This window comes from Rosa chinensis, chromosome 1 (assembly GCF_002994745.2).
Source record: "Rosa chinensis cultivar Old Blush chromosome 1, RchiOBHm-V2, whole genome shotgun sequence".
Lineage (NCBI taxonomy): Eukaryota > Viridiplantae > Streptophyta > Magnoliopsida > Rosales > Rosaceae > Rosa > Rosa chinensis.
The window spans coordinates 47389190-47410374 of NC_037088.1; the positions used below are offsets into that span (position 1 = coordinate 47389190).

General features: G+C 37.0%; 2 protein-coding genes and 1 long non-coding RNA gene across 8 annotated transcripts; 1 reads left to right on the forward strand and 2 right to left on the reverse strand.

Annotated features, from left to right (window-relative positions):
* Nucleotides 1-8288: 8288 nt before the first annotated feature.
* Nucleotides 8289-12298, reverse strand: LOC112182517. 5 transcript variants are annotated; one of them, XM_040516273.1, is made up of 8 exons: nt 12150-12297; nt 11644-11740; nt 10649-10804; nt 10280-10352; nt 10085-10159; nt 9835-9957; nt 9133-9209; nt 8289-8559 (listed from the first exon to the last, which is right to left on the reverse strand). In XM_040516273.1, the coding sequence occupies exons 5-8, from the start codon at nt 10139-10141 to the stop codon at nt 8424-8426; spliced, it is 393 nt and encodes a 130-aa protein (XP_040372207.1). In that variant the 5' UTR covers nt 10142-10159; nt 10280-10352; nt 10649-10804; nt 11644-11740; nt 12150-12297; the 3' UTR covers nt 8289-8423. The 5 variants fall into 5 exon arrangements, with proteins under 5 accessions (XP_040372207.1, XP_040372204.1, XP_040372203.1 ...); XM_040516270.1 differs by having other exon boundaries at nt 10085-10183; nt 10287-10352; nt 12150-12296; XM_040516269.1 differs by having other exon boundaries at nt 10287-10352; nt 12150-12294.
* A 2302-nt stretch (nt 12299-14600) lies between these two features.
* On the reverse strand, nt 14601-17735 carry LOC112166875. The gene is made up of 3 exons (XR_002923452.2): nt 16960-17735; nt 16068-16138; nt 14601-15058 (listed from the first exon to the last, which is right to left on the reverse strand). It is a non-coding gene; the product is annotated as an uncharacterized LOC112166875 (long non-coding RNA).
* A 747-nt stretch (nt 17736-18482) lies between these two features.
* On the forward strand, nt 18483-20101 carry LOC112175768 (60S ribosomal protein L18a). Of its 2 annotated transcripts, none has more exons than XM_024313515.2 (2): nt 18483-19302; nt 19837-20101. In XM_024313515.2, the coding sequence occupies exons 1-2, from the start codon at nt 19111-19113 to the stop codon at nt 19906-19908; spliced, it is 264 nt and encodes an 87-aa protein (XP_024169283.1). In that variant the 5' UTR covers nt 18483-19110; the 3' UTR covers nt 19909-20101. The 2 variants fall into 2 exon arrangements, with proteins under 2 accessions (XP_024169283.1, XP_024169290.1); XM_024313522.2 differs by having other exon boundaries at nt 18484-19302; nt 19832-20101.
* The last annotated feature ends 1084 nt before the right edge of the window (nt 20102-21185 follow it).

Here is a 21185-nt window from a genome sequence, read left to right on the forward strand (position 1 = left end):
GAAATTATAGGAACTTCAAAACTTACTCTTTTGAATACTTACTTGTATTTGGATCACGCGCGTGTCGATGCAGGCGTGATGGAGCGAAGCAATCCGAGTAGATTCTGTTCTGAACAGCCTGTACCTCGATTGGTGTACAGATCTCAATATGACTCCGATAAGGCTGAAATTCGGAGGTTAGATGGAGGAGACAGAGACGAACAACTTTGATGAAGAAAGTTTTTCGATCTGAGCTTCCGAACTAGACGTTTCGAGGCTTGCAAGAAGACGGATGTGCACAGGAACGGGAAAAAGATGCAGTGGGTGTGCGTTGGCTTGTTTGCGCAGCAGGGATGCTTCGGTGGCAGCAGGCTGGAACGCAGGGCTGCAGGGAGGGGGCAGCAGGGGCTGCTGTGCAAGGTTGCAAGCGCACGGGCGCTCGGGCTGCAGCGAAGGCTCGGCTAGCTCGGGCTAGGGGCTGATTTGTGAATGAGTTTTGGTTTTCTGTTTTGTGGTTAGAGTCGTGCTGATAACGTGTTTAAGTATAATGTATTTGAGAGATATTGATGAGAGAGATGTGTTCTTATTATTGAGAATAGGAGCCCTATATATAGGGATTACAAAGTGCTAGTTCTAATGTTACAAGGAATACCAATCCGTGTAGGATTGGGAAATCTAGAACCTTCTCTCCTATTGCTACTCCTAGTTTGATAAGGCACACTAAATCGATATTCCTTCAACATATTTTTTATTTTTTAGTTCAGAACTTCAGATTGTGTAAAGCTTCATTTATATTTGCTAATGGTTTGCACAAAGGTTCAAGCCGGGCATTATCCTCTTCGGCAATAAGAAGTGAAATTCATTCTGAGCAGTCAAAACACCTCCATGAACAAGGGCTGCACTCTCGCTACTCCAATGATATGGAGGTGAAGGCTTTTCTCTATTCTCTGTTTGGGTTTGCAGTTTTACTGTCAATAACTTATCATCATATTGTAACTGGTTAGTGTATTTCTCCACCAATTTCATATTTTGTCTGTTTTACATTTCCTCTTTCAACATACATTTCAGAGAGATAGAAGTTCTGTTCATGCAGACAAACACTTCTACTTATATAATGATCATATTTCTGATAGATGCAGGTCTATATATCTAATCTATCTACATTTCCAGTAACTAAAAAACACTAAATATAAATTACAAATTATTATACATTAACATTTTTCAGTTCAATCAACCATCTTCCAAGCCCTTAAACTCCTCGATAAACGAGTCACTTCCAAAAACAGAAGCAAAGCTTGTCTTTCATATTGTCAAGAAACTGGAAGTAAGCATGTCTCCAGGACCTCTTTATCACCAAACTTCCAAAAACAACCCAATATCCTACAATGAACCCCAATGATGTGCTTGCATAGAACCATAATTTTCCATACTTATCTTCTTCATCTTCCTCAGCCTTCACAGCTAGATCATTAGGGGACGCTGAGCTGCGTAGGGTTGGCAATGGAGGTCCACAAAGCCTGGAGTTTCCTTCAAATGAGGTTGAATCGAAGGTGGGGAATTGGTTGGCTGATGGGATTGGCCCAGATAAGTTGTTGAATGACAAATTCAATTTTCTTAGTGCAGTCATAGAGGTCATGCTTGAAGGAATTAAACCCCAAAGATTGTTACTAGAGAGATCAAGTGCTTCTAACTTATGTAAGCCTCTGATACCCTCTGGTATCTTTCTTGTCAAATGGTTGTGGGATAAGTTCAAGCTACCCAAAGCCATGAGATTTTTCATCTCTTCTGGTATTTCTCCCGATAGATTATTACTTGACAGGTCAAACTTTTTAATGAGTCCTATGATATTATCAATATATTCATATTCTACTCCTTTCACATTTAAGTCGATATGCATAGGATCAAAAAGATCCACAGAGTACGTCAAGTTTATCATCCAGCCATCTGCTGCTGTCATTTTGTTTCAAACCACCAAGACATGTAGGAATGGAGCCATATATATTATTTTGGGAAAGGTCTAAAACCTGAAGAGAGGAGAGATCGCATAATTGATGAGGAATATTTCCTGTGAACTTGTTGGCTTTTAGAATTAAATAAGACCATGTATGAAGGTTTTCTCCAATACAATCTGGTATGGTGCCGGAAAAGTTGTTTCCTGTCAGATCAAGTGCAGAGAGATTTCTGCAAGTTTGCAAAGACGACTCAAGATTCCCAGAAAGATTGTTGTTGCTTAATCTCAACCATTTGAGTGATGGTAGTTGGGAGCACATGGAGCTTGGGATTTCACCAGATACATTGTTATTTGAAAAGTCAATGACCTCCAAATGTTGCTAACCCGTCCAATCCCTAGGAATATTTCCAGAGAAATAGTTCCTTGAGAGATCAAGAAACACCAACTTTGACATCTCGTGGCCAATGTTCAAAGGAAGAGGCCCTGAAAATCTATTGCTTGCCAAGCTTAGTTGTGTTACATTTGGCCAAAGTGGAAGGGAACCTACCAAACTGTTATTTTTCATACTAACGTTTTGAAGAGTAGAACTCACAGACTTGGGAAGGTTTCCTCTTAACTGGTTATGAGATAAACTCATATACTGAAGGAATGGTGAAAATCTCCAAAACCAATCAGGTATTATATCTGAAATTCCGAGTCTCTGAAGAATTAAGATATTGAGGAATTTTTGACTTCTAAGCCACATTGGAAAAGCAGTATCCATTAGTTTAGAATCCGTGATATAAAGAATCTTAAGATTAAAGATAGGAATCCAGACATGACTGACGTTGAAAACCAAAGAGTTAGATGCCTCGCTGGATAAAGAAAACGTATGCAATCTGCTAGTGTTCTGAAAATGATTTTCGGATATAAAGACTTCCCATGAACAACAGTCGAGATACTTGTGCTCCAACTCTCTAAGTTGTCCGATGCTTTCTGGAATAGTTCCATTCATTTTTGAGTTGGAGGAAAGGTCCAAGCTTTGCAAATTTGAAAGACTTCCGATCGATGTCGGAAGTGGACCGGAAATTGAGTTCCAAGAAAGGTACAAGCTCTGCAAATTTGAAAGATTTCCGATCGATGTTGGAAGTGGACCGGAAATTGAGTTTGAAGAAAGGTACAAGTTCTGCAAATTTGAAAGATTTCCAATCGATGTCGGAAGTGGACAGGAAATTGAGTATGAAAAAAGGTACAAGTTCTGCAAATTTGAAAGACTTCCAATCGATGTTGGAAGTGGACCGAAAATTGAGTTAAAAGAAAGGTACAAGTTCTGCAAATTTGAAAGACTTCCGATCCATGTCGGAAGTGGACCAGAAATTGAGTTTGAAGAAAGGTCCAAGTTCTGCAAATTTGAAAGATTTCCGATCGATGTCGGAAGTGGACCGGATGTTGAGTTTGAAGAAAGGTCCAAGTTATGCAAATTTGAAAGATTTCCAATCGATGTTGGAAGTGGGACTAGAGATTGAATTGAAAGAAAGGTTCATGGTCCTCAAATGTGAAAGATTTTCGATTGATATCGGAAGTGGGCTAGAGAACGAATTGTTGAAAAGAATCAAGGTCTCCAAATCCAAAAGACTGCCTATTGACATTGAAAGTGTACCAGAGATTTGTGTATCCAAAAGACGAAGCTCGATGATGTTACCTGTTTGGTTGTTGCAGACTATGCCATGCCAGTTGCAGCAGTCTTTGCCAACCCAATAATGAAGCGCAAGCAAAGGATCTTGAAGATCTCGCTTGAATTCAAGGAGGGCCTTCCTCTCTTCCTCAATGCAAGCTGCATTGGACCTCTCATCATCGGCAGTATTGGAGTTGGCAAATATTGTTGTGGCTTCAAGGAAAATAGAAGAATCTGGATTTAAGAAAAGAAGGAAACTAACAAGAGAAAGAAGTTGAAAAGAAGCAGCTGCTAATTTGTGGCAAGTCATTGTGTTTGTTCTTGGGTAAGGAAGTAGATAATGGATTAATGGGTACAAGTCCCTCTGATTCATTGCTATTTATAACTCAAAATAGCCTCTACTCACTGTCTCGCTCTAACAGTATTATACAAGTATATGGCGTACTCCAGATTATATATAGGTAATTAGGCATCACTTTGGTTAAGTGGAACCGTGGGACTGTTGGAGCAGTGCATGTCTGATTAGATATATGAAAAAGGTACAAAGGTTTTATGGTTGCCTCACTAAATATTTATGGTTATATCATTTTTCTTCTATTAGCTTAGTAAAATAAGTTGTAATAGAATTCTCATGGATGTTCAGCACAGTATGTGCTATTGTCTAATAAAAAAACTTATTGTTGCTCAATACTTTGGAGTTTTGTCTGAGGGAGAATTTTAATTACTAAAAACCACAGTCACCAAACGCTATAATCTACTTTACATATTGTTGTTCAATGCTTTGAAGTTTTGTCAAGACTTATAATAGCCGCGATGCTCTCTCTTTCTCTAGAGAGAAAAAACCTAAGGCTGCAACCTGCCTTGATTAGAGGCGGCGGTACTGCAAATCTATTGACTCTCGGCAGAGAGGTTTTCCGACTACACAGTGGCTTGGTTACTTGGGGCTGGACGGGTGGCAGCTCGCCTCTTTCTTCTCTTCTACTTCGCGGCGACGGCGAATGGTTTCGTCAGTGCCCCATGATGGCGATGTCAAGAGGCGCTGGGCCGTTCACTCTGGGCGAGGTCGTATGGGAACTGGTTGATGGCTGGGGTCGAGGAAATCTAGGTTCAGCTCCGACCGGGGACATTTTGGAGAAGGACGACGTCGGTGATTATGGGGGCTTTTTTTGGTCTGATTTTGTTTTGATTGTCGGCGGTCATAGTGATGAGGTCGAGAGGCCAGGGGTCAAATGCGGCATCGGCGTCTTCCAAATTGGGTTGTCTCTGACCGTGGGCGTCGGCGGTGGCGTCACAAGTGGCAGTGGTAGCTTTTGCGCCGGTGCTGATGCTGACGCTGACGCTGACGCTTGGGCATGCGGCGTCTCAGGTGCTAGGGTGTCAAGGCTGAGTGACTGGGCTCCACACAGCAAGTTGGGCCTGATGGTGGATGTTGGGGAGGCTAGGGTTTCTCCTAAAGTGGCTTGCTGGGCTCTAGGGTTTACCCAAATTGGGCCTTGGAGGTGATTGATTTCGCCAGGGTTATGGGTCCATTTTGGGTCGTCTCCTGGTGCAGAGGATAATGTGGAAGGTGGTCTGACATCTTCTACTGCTATTTTAATTTAATTTCTTTTTGGGTCACAAAAACCAGTGCCTTAGTTGTTACCATTTATGTCTGGAGGATGGTATGTCATCCTCTGCTTCAAGGTTTCTGGTTTTTGTTAGAATAATGGTGCGTGGACTTCCTAAAAAGTGGGTGTACTAGGGATTATATGGGGCGCTATTTGTTTAGGTTTCTTATTGTTCTAAGGGACGATTGCTTTCTGTCGACCCCATAGGGGTGTTTTGTTCTTGTACTGCTTGCTAAATTTAATGAAAGGGCTGATCTATTTTCGTCAAAAAAAAAAAAAATTGTCAAGACTTATTGTTATGTCTTTCATTGATAATAAATATATTTATATAGAGGATTACAAGTACAATCTTGATAAGTATAAGAATTCCTATTCCATCTATGATATGGAAATCTGGGATATTCTCTCCCTATTAAATCCAGATAAGTAATCCTAATTTGACTAAGTACCTCGCTAAATCGCGTTTCCTTCAACATTGTTGAAATAATAACTCTTACACTACACTATGCTATTTAGTTTTGTAACTAAAACACAGTGACTAAAAAATAATAACTTGTTGACTGATTTCAACATGATAAATAATATTATTTACCGGTGATAGTGAGATCCGTCCACTACTTGAAAAATCTTATCACAAGCCCACCACTAATATGGAAGATTGACTATCACTATGAAGTCAAGTCAATACTTGGCCATTCTTTTTAAGTTTTTTTTTTTATGACAATACTTTTCAAAATCTTAATTTTTGATGAAAATACTTTTCAAAATCTTATCACAAGCCCACCACGTACCCTGTGTCCTCATATATTGATTATGGCTAATATGGAAGATTCACTATCACTATCAAGTCAAGTCAATACTTGGCCATTTTTTTCTTTTTTTGATGACAATACTTGGCCATATTTGCATTGTGGAAATTATTACTTCTTTACATTTAAGAGTAGTAGCAAACGGAGATTGGACGCAAGTATTTTTCTAGTTTTCTATCAAGTTGTTGTTGCGTCTCCTTTATGTTCAAATATTAATTCCTGTGGACACTGGTGTCTTGTATTATAACAATAGTAGCAGATACAATGCAATTTCCAAATGATAGTGACGTTGGCGAAAAAGCAATAGCAGCTGATTTAGGTCCTCCTGATTGCAATAACTTTCCACTGTAATTCTCATGCAATTAGTAAGTCGGAATCCCAAATTACAACACGACTGATGGAAAGGGATGATAATCAAATGGTGGCCTTTATAGTCTAGTTGATCTTCACTAACAAATTACCTCTTGTATGGTCGAGGTTTTTTTAGGAACCAGCAAATCTGACTCATCAACTTTTAGAATCTTGCCTCATGGACATTGTAAGAAGGTAAACAATTATCAGTGGCTCTAGGAACTTTGATATTGTGCCTCTATATAGCTAATTTATCTCCATTATCCCAGATCATTTTTTTTTCCTCGGAAAACCGAGCTAGACAAAATGCTACTTTGTGTTTGATATAATTTGAGTCCAGTAGTTCAATCCCATAGATGAAGGATTGTTTGAGAGGAATCTTTTATATCAATATGTATCTTTGTACTTACAATTTTAAGATAGAATTCTTTTACATGGATAATGGATCCACTGACACTATAGTATGCAGAGTATTTAGTTTTTTTTTGGTCTAATGCAGAGTACTTAGTTTAGAAAAGAAAAAAAAAACATAGTGGTTATTCTAAAAAAAAAAAAAGAAGAAGAAGAATAAAACAGAGTGATAAAAGAAAAACTGTGTATTTCCTACACATCTCTTGTTTTGTGTTTTCTTCAACTTGTTAATTAATGGTAATTTCAATTGCTCTCCACTTTCCAAATTCTTATCAAAAGATTTTTCTGTAATCAATTTCTGTGCAAATAAACTGATCACGGCTAATATGGAAGATTCAATAATCTACAAGTCGAGTCAATACTTGGCCATATTTGCATTGTGGAAATTATAACTTCTTTAGATTCTAGCGGTAGTATCAAACAGAGATACTTTGGTCCAATGTTTCTTTTGTGGCTATCTATTGCTGCGTCTCCTCTACGTTAAGCTTATCGACCATCATCACAAGCCACGTCAATATTAACTTATTAATAAGTGACACTAGCAGCAGGTACAATGCAGTGAATGCACTTTTCCAAATGATTGTGATGCCGGTGAGGAAAGCAATTTTTTTTTTTTTAATATTCTTCCATACATGAAAATGTATGCGTAAGCCTAGAAACGCATGCACGGCCACTATTCTAAAGAAGATTGGGAGAAAATGTATCATGATTTCTCATTGATGTGTTTCAACTTTTATACAAGACTGAGGATCAATTTAGATGCTAAAGATCTGATATTACAATAAGTACACTAGAGGACTGATGATCAGTTTAAATCCTATATGTCAGCAATTACAGTTAATACAATTAAGATAATTAAGATCTTAAGATCAAACAATTGACAACTAAAAAACATTGATACTAATAGTTGACAATCAGAGAAATGAAGATGGCAATCAAGGTGAGGTGAATGCCCATTCATTACTGTGCATTAATGGATTGCTTATCATATTCATCATTATCAGTCTTAGAAATTAAATCAACCTAAAAAATTTTGATAGTTCAAAGAGTTGTACGTGTTGCTTTGCCAAAAAAAAAAAAAAAAAAAAAAAGAGTTGTATGTGTTGAGATTGCTGTTCATTCTCATGCAACTAGAACCCATATGGTGCAGCAATTTTTGACTTGGGTGAATAAGGTCTTAATGATGTTTGTGGAAATCCTGTACTATACATGCGTGGATTTTGGGTGGATGAACATGAAAAATCGTGTAGTATCTTCTCATAATTTGTTATCTAAAAGGCTTTTTGTCTGATCTAAGCTGAACTTGAGCTGAGCATCAGTCTCTAGAATAAAAACTAGCTAACGTACCCGCGCGATGCTGCGGGGAAGGAGCGCTTGCACTTTTTACATTCGTGGAAACCAAAACCATCATGTTTCATTAGTCCGTACGCGATTAGCACTTCCATTTTGATACATAGTGGAATAGTAGATTATGGCATACATACAACTTTAAAAAAGAATAGAAGTTTTTGAGCAAGGGCGGGTGTTTTAACCAATCTTATCATTCACATTTTACAGTTTTCAAAACTTTGATATTCTATTGACCAAAAGAAAGATGTTGCACCCAAGACGTTTATATACAACTGACAAATATGGTTAGTTCTTAGCAAAATATTATACATTCAAAGTTCGAACCAATCATTACATGAGTTCTTCATCAGTGTCATCCATTGGTTCATCTGCTTGGAAGTCTCTTTTGTGTTAGTGGAAGCTTCATTTGCTGTTGGATGTGATGGACTGCCTCTGAAATATTGGGCACTAAGATGTGAGAAAAAGAATCAGATTTCAAAATATAGAGAGATGCAAGATATGCTATGTAAGTTAAGTAGCTTAGGAACCCATATGTTTAGCTTAGGGACATGAACATAATGAAGTTTGCTATGTAAAAAGTGCAAGTTATGGTACGACAGGTCTCTATTGTAGCTCAAGCTTGCTCAATTGATTTCAGATAAAGAGTTTATGAATATGAGTAATGAAACAGGGAACGAAGCTATACCTATATGAAGGTTTACGGATCGAATTACCAGCATATATCAAAATTCAACACATCACAGTAATAGTTCTCATGCTTTTGAAAAATAAAATCAGATATTACAAAGTTACTCTCAGATCATTATTTAAGCAGAAACTGTAAGAACATTAGATCACTGGTAAATGGACATCTGATGTTTCTTTCTTTTTCTTTTTTATGATACAGGTCTTCTAAACCTATTCATATGCAAATAAAATTATTGATTAGTTATCAGAAATGAGTTTCAGACCTATCTTCTTTAATACAATGAATTACGTTAAAGAATACCAAAAACTACAAAACAAAAGCAGAGAAATAACCTGTCTTCTTCAGGAACATCCACATGCGTTAGCTTGACGATGGTAAGACCACGTTCAGGCTCCTCAAGAGTAAGCACCTGCGAAACCAAACAAACCAAACTCAATCCACAAATCACAATACCAACCAGCAACACAACAATATAACTATACTGGTTGACAGAATCCCATCTGGCCAACTTCCAAATCTCCAATTCTGTACAATGCAACTCCAAATTCTTACCCATCACTGACCCATCAAAAATATTAAACTCTCCTCCAGCCTCCTTGCTTATCTTAGCATTGCTCTGAGTAAAGCGCTTCCATGTATTTCATCCATCAACGTTTCAGACCTTATCCTTTTTCTTTTTTTTCTTTTGGTCTGAACTCTTTCTTATGTACTGGTATTTTTATTTAAGTTTATGAGTTTCATGATATTGTTGGTATCAGGTATTGCTCATTTAATTCCTCATTGTTTACAGTATACAGTAACTAAAGAAATTTGAATTTCTTTTCCATTCACTTCCTACAAATTGGGGGGGGGTTGGAATTCCGCGTACTAGTCATGAAAGTATGTATTAGCAACAAAACACAAATCCAGGCCCTCATACCAATAAATCTTAACACGAAAAAACAGCATGCACCGAATGACCAGATCAAACTCTTCCACTGAACACAAAAACAAATTTTTACAAATAGAAGTAATGAAGAAAAAAAGATTATTACCTTTACATCCAAAAGACCATGAATGAAGTTGATAAGAACTTCATCTTTAAACCCGGGACTCTCAGTTACTCTATTAGCAGTACATGGATGCAAAAAATCCATATTCCCCTTCCTCATGTCTACCTATAAAACATAATTTATACACAATTAATCACACTAACTGGGTATACCCAATTATGTCAGTTTACCAATACCCCAATTTATTTAATCATTAAATAACTCATGTTGTTGACCGCAGCATGGAACTTACAGAATTGTTGAAGCAGAGGAATCTGGCTTCATAGGTGACACAACTAATACTGTGCATTCTGGAAGTTTTCAATGCCTGAGATGTGAAGAAGAATAACACCTGTTTGACAAAGAGACGATTGTTAGAAACAGAGTTGATCACAGAATGACTATCGTAGGGTAAGCAAAGTTGGTAACCAAATCTATTTATAACAACCTCTTACTTGTATTAGTAATGTGCTTCTTAATCTTCAAACAAAGACTTCCTGTTTTTGATGACAGTGAAGTGCCTAAAAATAAAGATATAAGTCACTAGAGTCAACTATAAAAAGAGACACAGAATCAGAGGTATAGTTAACAACAGAGGATGTCCAGGTGAGTTCCCCAGCTTCTACAAATGCAGTAATATAATCTGATCTAAAATTGAGCAGTGTGGGATACTTTGCTAGAGTCGAAATATTAATTGAAAACTCAGATAAATTGCTTGACCCCACATACAATACTTTTTTGTACAATCAGCAAACAAAGATTTAGTGTGTCCAGAAAAAGAAGAAAACCATAAAACAGGAATAGATCCAAATTCTACCTTGTACTTGGAGGCCTCTTGCACTTGATGAATTACACAGGCAAATCCGAGAACCAAAGATGCAAGAAAGAAATATGACTGCCTCCACTTTTGATGGTTAATTAGCTTTCTCAAACCCATATAGGACCAGCATGCCCAATCTCCCACAAAGCATTTCTACGTGCAATTACAGAATTCCAAGTATATGATTAGAAACTTTGAAACAATACAGCTTAACAAATAATCTATATTGAAAAGACATTGAAATTAGAACTAATGTAAGGATCCCATTTCAGAGAGTTCTGTTACAGAGATATGAAGATGATTTTCATGAGAAATTCTTTTCTGCATATTGATGAATATAAAGATAGCTGAATATAGCAACATGCATTGTTAATAGTCAAGCCTAATATATTGGCAGCAATAATAGGGAATGAAATTATGCTCTGAAGAAACCAAGCATCGAAAAAATTTCACTCCACAGAAAAATTGAAGCTCAATGAGAACATATTAGTTTTTAGAGAAGTGATTTATCTTTTGATTTTCTAAAGCTATTAAAAACCAATACCATAGTCCATCAAATTAAAACACTGAACTTTCATACAGCACCAGAGACAAACTTTTCTTATGTGGATAAACTCATAGGTGTAACTTTTCTTAATATTCCTTGGGAAAAATGATACAAATCATATCTAAATAAACTAAAATTTTGGCTGCATGGAGACTGATCAGTTGGAATGAGGCACTAGCAAGTTGGTAAAGGATTGGTAATTTCACCAAATGCTCTTGTTACTGTCAGGCTAATCCTAATGTGGGGGGATACTATCACAGAGATGGGTTAACAATCACAGAGGCAGAATAAGAATAAAATAGAAAGCACAATCAAATAAGAGGCAGAGTATGAGATTAATACAAAATACACTGGAAATAGAATATATATATATATATATATATATATCAGATAAGAAGCAGAATATAAAATATATGTATATATTGAAGACTGATATGTTCGATACCTGATGTTGTGTGTTATATCTCTCTATGCCTACTTGAATTTGGAGATAAACTTGTTTTCTAAAGAATATACTTGGTTCCTTTCTTCAATTAAATGCCCTGGACAAAAAAAAAAAAAAGAACAAAACAACATAAATGCAGAACTCAAACACCCCTACGTGAAAGAGTAGTTATGATATGTTCAAGCATACGTTATTAAGAAAAGTAATAGAAAAGTTTGGACCTGAGGTCATGAGATAAAACTATGACTACACAATATTTCTCATGCCAATGCACTTTCAGACATTAGAAATAGACTAAACTTGCATTCTATGCAGACACTGGGTGTTCACGTTGGCAAGTTAGTCCAATCATTCATCATTATGGAATACACGGATCAATTCTGATGTAAAGTATGACTTGCATGTATTTGACATCAAATCTGATAAGACTACAAACTGAAGGTGCAAAAGCGGTAAAAGCTAATCAGCTTCAAAATTGCAAATTATCATAGATCCAGAGAAATTACCAAGCAAGGAATGCTTTCACTCTTTATCAAACAACAATTAATTTCCTTCTTACCAGCTCCAAGCTCTCAGCTACCTGCAAAAGGAAGAGCATGTCTAAGGTATAGCATTAAGCAAGAGAAAAGAGGTAATATTAGGCAGTTCTATTAAAAAGAGTATGATAGGTATCAAAGTGATAACAGGATTTTCAACAGCTAAAATTATCAATTGAGAACAAAGAAATATGAACTTTTTTTTCCCCTACCAACAGTCATCAAAAGTAAGAACCTCTATCAAATCAATAATGACAGGTTGTCAAATATAAACATAGCTCAGCAATCAAATTGAAGCAGATCTGAAAATCTGAAACAATTGAGCCAGGAATCTACAATTTCAAATTTATAGATTCAATATCTGAAAACATAAAATTGAAGGGGAAATGAAAATCCTTGCATACTCATTTATCTCAATTTCAATTTCAAATTATTTTTTAACCACTCAAATTCACACTACTCCTATTCATTTACAGTTTCCCACATAGAGACAATGGTCATTACCCTTGAGTAAAACTTCTTTATGCTTGTAAACACAATGATCATTATATTTGATTTCACAGTATTCAAACAACATCACTAAAACCTCAAAAATAGCAAACCAATCAAACCCAACCCACTCGTGTAATCTGAGTGTTCCTACAATCAATTCCAACATGGTTTGGTAACTTAAGCAACTTTGCTCTATCCTGTCAAAAAAAAAAAAAAAAACACATTCACCAACTGTAGTAATGCATTGCTTGCCTAGACTAACAAATTGACAGACCACGCACATGTCCATACTCTAGGCTATCGTTGTTTCAGAATATCAAAAGCCACAGCTCTTAGGCAAGTGTAATTCAAAAATCAAAGCTTTAATCTTTTGGGTAATGAAAACGTAAAAACAACTATAGTCATCAATAACATCCAACAAAAGAAAAAACTCCGACCTCGAACACAGATCTTCGAAATTCTGGGGTCTCGGTAGTAATCGCCCAAATGGAAAGCTCTCATTCACCTCCTGCTTCAAATTGTTTGGCTATAATGGGATACTTTAATTGTTTTGCCTCGTCTAGACAAAAGCTTTAATCCTTCACCGATCCAATACAGAAGCTTTAATCTGTATTATCGAAACCAAATTCTCCTCTCTGCAGCGGAATCTCTTCTGTTGCCTAAAACACAACAACCGACCTTCTAATCCAGATTAACAAAGTTCAAACGTTTGGATGAGTATTCAAACTTGGTTCCAGTTGCTTAGGTTTCAGTATAGTCCTAGGCTCCTAGCCAAACCTGACCATCTAGATGCTTACCACTGTGACTATTCAAGAAATTCTTCAATAACTATAAGTGGACAGAATTATAGTCTTAATTAGCAGCTGATCGATAATTTTAGAGATATATCTTAGCTGGAAAAATAGGCTTAATTTAAATACAGTTTTAATTGGATGTATGTGAATAATGTGATTATATGTATTTGATCACAATGGACCGTTATCGTCCCCCACTGGCCTCTGCATGCACGCCTGGATTGAGTTCTATAATCCGGGAGCTGTCAATGCAATTCTGGGATACAGACTTTATTCTAAGAGCTTTTTCATGATGGGAGGAAAATGCATCTGGCTTGCTTTTATCCTCCATGTGAGACTAGTACGTCTACAAAATATTGAGTTGTCTCCCGTTACACATTTGCAGATATATTTTACGTCTAGAAAATATTCCTCCCTTAAAAAAAAAATAAAAAAAAGGACAAACAATTTTTTTTTAAAATAAAATATAAACAAAACGCACTTTTACCCATGAATGACTTAGACATCACCTAATCGGACGCTTAGTTACCCATGAATGACTTAGACATCACCTAATCGGACGCTTAGTTACATCAAACAAGTTATGGTAGTTACCTATTTCCTCTTTTGGTTTTTAGGCTTTCTATGTTGATGTTTGTCATACATCAACTTTTTAATAAATATATATTAAATTAAATTAATTGGTGAAACCTGTTATCCAGGTCAACAGGTTAACTACTTATAATTTGACACTTGTGTACTTAAAAAAATAAAAAATATCATAGTAAGTACTCATTTATTGTTTTATACGTAAATCATTCCAAAACTTGTAATGATGATCGTAAATGTAGTAATTACTTTGATTACAGCTATAATTATCACTAAATACGTTCAATGTGGTTGTTTGTTGTAAAATGTCTCATCGATGATATAATTTACAAAATAAAGGACTCTAGTTACAAAAAGAATAATTGGATTACAAGAATAAGGACTTGAAAAGTTTTAGGTCTAATATGATTATTTACCATATAAACAAAACATTTGTTGTAGCAGTGGTAAAGTGATCATTTTTTTTTGTAAATAGAATCATATTTCAAGTAATTATCATAAAAACAACCATAATTACAACGTTATACCTCAATTGTTGTAATTTATAATAAAATGTATTGTCAAATAAGTAATTATCTCATGGATGATGAGATTTACACAAGAAAAGTATTAAGTTACAAAATATAGAACTTTAATACACAATTAAGGACTCACGCCTCATTTACAATATATACATAAAGTTTTACCACTTTGACAGCAATTCGTTGTCACATTAGTAAAATGTCACGCCCCGAATTTTGAATAATAAATTCAAATCCGAAACATGAAATAAACAACTTAATCAAATAAACGTTCTGAATTTTTTTCTCAGAAATAAACACACCTCGCCTCACTCGTTAATACATAAACCAAATCCTCAAGAGTTTAATATTACAACACACTCTCCCCAAATTTAAATGTAAGCTCAATGTGCATAACAACCTCACAATAAAGCTGTAACTCAAATACCACTACTCTAAGCAGCCTGATCACCTTCTCGATTCTCCTGACCTGTAGGATTACCCGCTACACAATTTGAATAGTGTACAGGGATTGCAACAACACCAAACCCGGTAAGCTTTACAGCTCGTATGAGTAAACAAGAATGAACTGTTGATTTTATTAAATTTCAATTCCTTTAACTCATGTAACAACCAACAATTTCAACATTCACAATGCAAACATCAACCAACTTACAAGAAACAACAAGGAATACATTCTTAAAATTCCCTGACCTCTATATCACCTATGTGGTCTTTCCCACAACCAGTTATTATTCCCATTGCATGTGGTCTTTCCCACCCGTGCAATTATCCTCACTGCATGTGGTCTTTCCCACCCGTGCAGTTATCCCCACTGTGGTCTTTCCCACAACCATTACTATTCCCATTGCATGTGGTCTTTCCCACCCGTGCAATCCTCCTCACTGCATGTGGTCTTTCCCACCCGTGCAGCATCTCCACTGTGGTCTTTCCCACAGCACGTTAGAGCTCTAACTACATCGTTACTTGTCACCTTGGCCTAGGTTCAATTGTAAACGACATATTTCCGGGTTATTTAATAACCCTCGATCCTTGGACCCCTGTCCTCAGAACCCTACCTTCTCTATCCTCTATTCAACTCAGAAGGTCAACATGATTATTACGAACATTTATCGGTCACCATTATCACAAATAATCATGGCAATTTCAAAAACAATATCATCTCATAACCAAGTTATCGCAGTTCCACACACACCTCAATGTCACACCATTCCATATATATCCACGTAAATATATATATATATATATATACACACACACGTAATCATCCGCTCAGGGATAATCACTAATACCAACTATAATTCAAGCATAAAAATCGTGAAATTCATTTTGTATAATTAAAATCATTTTACTTACCTATGGACCGTAGTTGATCAAGTCCATATGATTTGAAACAAATATTTATTCCATAAATATTTTCACACAATTACCACAGAAAATAAATTAATGAAAGGTACTCGGTTCGTAATATGAACCACGTGAGGTTTACTCACCTCTAATCCCGCTGCGTCTTCAATTTCACAATACACACCAAAACCGCTCACCAAGGAAGACCGTCAATCACCTAATCATAAGTGACTTGAATTTAGCCAACAACTCATAAAATAAAATAAATGACAATCCAACGGTCAGATCGAATTTATACGATGATCCAACGGTCAGATCAGATTTATACGACGATCCAACTGTCAGATAGAATTTATACGATGATCCAACGGTCAGATTGGGTTTATACGATGATCCAACGGTCAGATCAAATTTATACGACGATCCAACGGTCAGATCGAATTTATACGATGATTCAACGGTCGGATCCTCATAGATCGCCCTTAAGATCATCCTCCAAAATTATCACGAAGATCCGACGGTTGGATCTTCCTGAATCTTCTTTATAAACATCTCCACAAAATTTTATGAAAATCCGACGGTCGGATTCTCACGAATCGCCTTCCAAAACACCATTTCACAATTATACAAAGATCCAAAGGTCGGATCTTCGCTCGTGACCACACAAAGTCATCGGGACAGTCATACGATCAACATATTACAATTACAAGTCCATCTGACGGTCTGATCTTCACAGATCACAAATCGAACGATCGAAACCGATCAAAATCGTCAAATTTATAACTAAATCATACGATATCCAAAAATTGCGTATAATATATCGAAATGATCGTATTGAAATGTAGAATCTAAAAATGTAAAGAAATCACATTTTTGACCCCGGAGGTGGCCGGAAAGGGCCGCCGGAGTCAGGGGCCGAGCCGCCGCCGACCACCGCCAATGGTGTCGGGTCCAGGCTGCTCCTCTTCATCTCATCAATCCTAACCATTTTCCTAACTAGCATGAAGTCTGAAAATGACCGGAAGGGGTCGAAATTACCTAGAACAGTCGAGGTGGCCGGAAATTTTCCAGAAACCGGCAAGGAAATGCAGAAACGGCGAGCTCGATTTCGACGTAAAAACTTCAATATCAGGCCTCGATCCCTTCTGGAGAGTTGTTAAGAACTTCAAGGTGAACTCACTGGTTCAAGAATCAATCAAAAAGATGCTCTAAAACTAGAGATATCATGATCGAAAGTCTCGGTGGCCGGAAAAATTCCAGAATCCGGCGAGAGCTCCGTTCCACATAAAAACTTCAACTACTCTCTTCGATCTCTTCATGAAATTTGTTCAGAACTTCAATCTGAGTTCACCAGCTCAAGAATCACTGGAAGAGGTGGTCTGTAACTCGAGATATCCGGATCGATTGCTCGGTTTTTCGATTTTGATCGGGGCTGGCTTCCAGCTGCCACCACGCACAGCTCTGCCTTGCAAGGACACTTCTGGGAGTTTCATGAGGTTGAGGTGAGCTCGAGGATGAAGTTTGGTGAGGATTGGTGACCGGTAGCTTGAGATAGCAAGCTAGGAACCAAAACGAGCTCAAACCGGGCGGAGTTTCCCGCCGCCGCTGGTGGCCGTGTCGCGTTTTAAGACTGCCTCAGGAAGCTGCGCAAGGTCGAGGTGAACCTATAGGAAGTGGTCTGGTCTTGATTGGTGGCCGGTGGAGTGAGAGAGAGCTTGGAGAAGTTTTGCTCTGTTTTGGGTGGCTTCGGACGAGAGAGAGAGAGTGAAAAAAACTGTTCTGGCCCCTTTTTTTTTTGTTGACTGATTTTCAACCATGCATAACTATTGGTCTTGATTGATCCACTAATGCATAAAACATGGAACACCTTACCTTTGATTGAAAGGTGTTTGCCACCCAAAAGTTTTGATTAGAAAAATATCAACCGGGTATTACATAAAATGGTTCTGAGACTTGTAATATAAAAAATTACCATAAATAAGAGCTTGATTACTACTTCTACAATAATTCGTTGTCTCATTGGTCAAATAGTTCTCAAACTTGTAATATTAAATAATTACCACAAATACAACCTTGGTTATTATTTTGGATCTCAATTGCCGTAAACTCTAGAAAAAAACATTGTCAAATAAGTAAATAACTCTTAAACGACAGTAGTTACAAAATAGACAACCTTATTGCTCTATAAAGGACTCACCGCAAATTTACTTAAATATATGACGTTTTGCCATTATAGCAACACATTTGTTGTTTTATTAGTAATGTGGTTCTGAAAACTTGTAATAGTGAAGTATTAACACTTATTACAACTAAATTACGACTTTTTACCACAATTCGTTTTTTTATTGGTAAAATATTTCCCAAACTTGTTATAGTGAGATATTAACAGTAATTACAACTTGACTACCATTTTTTACAATCATTTGTTCTATCATCAATTTTGTGACTTGGGGTTGGAATATCAAGCATTATCAAAATTACAACCTTAATTACTACTATTGACCTCTATTATCGTAAAATCAAAAGAGAATATGGTTAATTTAGTTTTTTTTTTTTTTTTTTCATCTCGAGACTGAGGACGGCCCTCATTCTGACCTTCTCTATCTCCTCTCTTTTCCTATGTTTCTTCCTTCTTCCTTCTTCCTTCTTGGTTGAAATTCTAGCGTATCAGAGTCATGGTGGCCTGACCATCGCTCGGCTATCACTCTTCCGCTGCAATTCTCTCCATCCTCTGTTTCTCTTGTGTTTGAATTTACAGAAATCTAAGCGAAGAAACCCCAAAACCCCCAAATCAGAATTCCCAAACCCTAAAATTTTCAATCTCTCTTACCACCCCAAATTCTCACCACCTTGACCATTCGTGCATGTCGTCATCGGCTACTGGAGTCGCCGGAAATGTAAAAGAATCGCCGGAGCAGTGGAAATTTCTCGGCTTCGCTAGAGCCCGTCGATGGAAACCCAAGCCGGTGGAAACCCAAGCCATAGAATTTGTCGCGATGTCGAGAGGAGTTGAATGAGACCTGTGCGCCTCCGTTTAGTGGCTGGACGGAAGATTTCTGGTCGGGTCTTCTTTGCGGTTTCCGGGTTCGAGAAACGGGTCTCCAGCACTTTGCGGTTGCATGTTGTGCAGGTGGAGCGAAAGTGAGAGAGGCCTCTGAGATTGTAACCGTCTTCTCTAAATTCGTAGACATGGTTGCTCTCAAGTTTCACCAGTACCAGATGGTGGGTAGGGCTCTCCCCAAGGATGCCGAGGACACCCCCAAGATCTTCCGCATGAAGCTTTGGCACACCAATGATGTTCGCGCCAAGTCCAAGTTCTGGTATTTCCTGAAGAAGGTGAAGGTGAAGAAGAGCAATGGCCAAATTGTTGCCATCAATGAGGTTATTTTCTTTTCCATTTTATCGTTTGAATTCATATTAGGCTCTGTTTATGCAGTATTAGCATGTACTGTTTTGTCCTTTCACATTTTGTTGTATGAATCAAATCAAATTATGTTTATTCACTCTGTTTCAATTCGGGCATTAGGTGTGAAATGGAAGTTAATTATGTCCATTTGTGTTTTTGCTTAGTGTTGTTAACTCATTTCGCATTTTGCCTGTGTTGGTTATACACATGTTTCATTTCAACCATAAAGAATCAGATTTTCTGTGTATATGAATCTACATTGGTCTTGGGTGCTGGTTTTTCTTCACAGGGTTTCTGCGGAATTGTGTTCAAGCCACCAACTTTTCCTTAATGTTAACTTATAGTGATGAAAATTTTATAATTAGGTTGTGAGGAATGGAGATTTTCAATTTTCTAAAGTGTGAATTGTTGAAATTCTGTTTCATATTGGATTGTCTATCTCTGCAACTTTCTTTTGTTTGATATTGTTTGCTTTTGTGAAATTTCATGTGACCATATTATCAGAACAGGTTCAGTCTGGCAAGGCTTCTGAAAAGCTGTTGTTTACGTACTTCCCTTTCCTGGGACGAGTAGTTCAATGATTGGCAAGAGACCTATTCTGGGCAGGAAAAAGAAGGCTTGAGATACACAACTCACTGACTCAGACTTTGTAATTCTATCGTCATTTTAGGAGTTTCGTATTGTCATTTTTTCTGATTGAAATGCTCATTGTGTTTGTGACCTCAATCTTTTGATGAAACTAATCTTATTAATGAATGACAGATTTATGCAAAAGGATTCGTTGGTAGTTCCATATATCCTGAATCTGATCAATTTCCTTTCTTTCAATGTTAGATATCCTCTGCTTTGACGCTCAACTCCTTAGAGATTGTATATGAATACTCTGATAAACTGCTTTCATCTCCATTAGTATTAACATGAAACATCCCTTCTCTGATAACCATATATTCCTTAAAGATTTGAAATTTAGGACAGGTAAGATTTATAATAACAAATCAGATCTCTTTTCTAATATGTTAATTTACATCACTCATATTGAGCTCCTAATCAGATCTGCATTTATCGTAGTCACTTTGCCAGCAATTATAATTTACAAAATAACTTGTAGACAAGGCATGGATATGCAACTAACTCCCACCACATTAGTATGTCATTGAAACAAGCAAAATGATTAGCTAACCAACCAGACTCTTATCACAGTAAGAACAAAGCTAGCCTCAATTCATATATTCCAACAATGTTGACACAACAATGTACTTGTTTCATCGTGGTGATAATAAGATAGAGTGCTTTGGCATTTGCTGGTCTTTCAATGCCACAGTCAATGCAGAGATAAGTGATGACTTTTTTCGAATCACCACGTGGATCCAAATTGCAGTAAGGTGTAATCTTAAAGTGCTTCACCTTGAATTCACTCAAAACAACTTGAATATAGTTGTGTTACCATCTTGCATCTTTCATTGCCATTCTTTGATAGAACTCTGTGTGAACTTGAGTGGGATTGATATTCAATCACCCTCCTTGTCTTTTTTAAGTAATCTCCAGCACTTGGAATTGAATCTTGTTTCTTTCTTTGGCTTGCGAACTCTTTTCTTGGTACTCATGTACTACTTTTCCCTTGAGCAGAACAAACCAACCGCAATGAAGTGACTCTCCCTATTATGCGTATACATAATCTCTTGTAGTCGTTTCTAACACCAAAACCCATAGCCTTTGCATAAGCATTTTAAAATGATTCAGCTTCCTCCACAGTCTTAAACTCCTGTCTTTTAAGATCTTCTGTAGACAACTTATCATACCGAGCTCCCTTATATTGCATTTCATTACAGTCACTTCCATTACACATTGAAGATTCATA

What these genes read in the sequence shown, in the direction of transcription:
- LOC112182517 (XM_040516266.1), bottom strand. Translation starts at nt 10,768, where the DNA reads ATGGGTTTGAGAAAGCTAATTAACCATCAAAAGTGGAGGCAGTCATAT. An exon ending in AAGAGGCCTCCAAGTACAAG is followed by an intron (nt 10,160 to 10,648) that starts GTAGAATTTGGA and finishes TTCACATCTCAG; the next exon opens with GCATTGAAAACTTCCAGAAT. An exon ending in ATGGTCTTTTGGATGTAAAG is followed by an intron (nt 9,210 to 9,834) that starts GTAATAATCTTT and finishes TTGGTTTCGCAG; the next exon opens with GTGCTTACTCTTGAGGAGCC.
- LOC112175768 (XM_024313515.2), top strand. Translation starts at nt 19,111, where the DNA reads ATGGTTGCTCTCAAGTTTCACCAGTACCAGATGGTGGGTAGGGCTCTC. An exon ending in AAATTGTTGCCATCAATGAG is followed by an intron (nt 19,303 to 19,836) that starts GTTATTTTCTTT and finishes TTATCAGAACAG; the next exon opens with GTTCAGTCTGGCAAGGCTTC.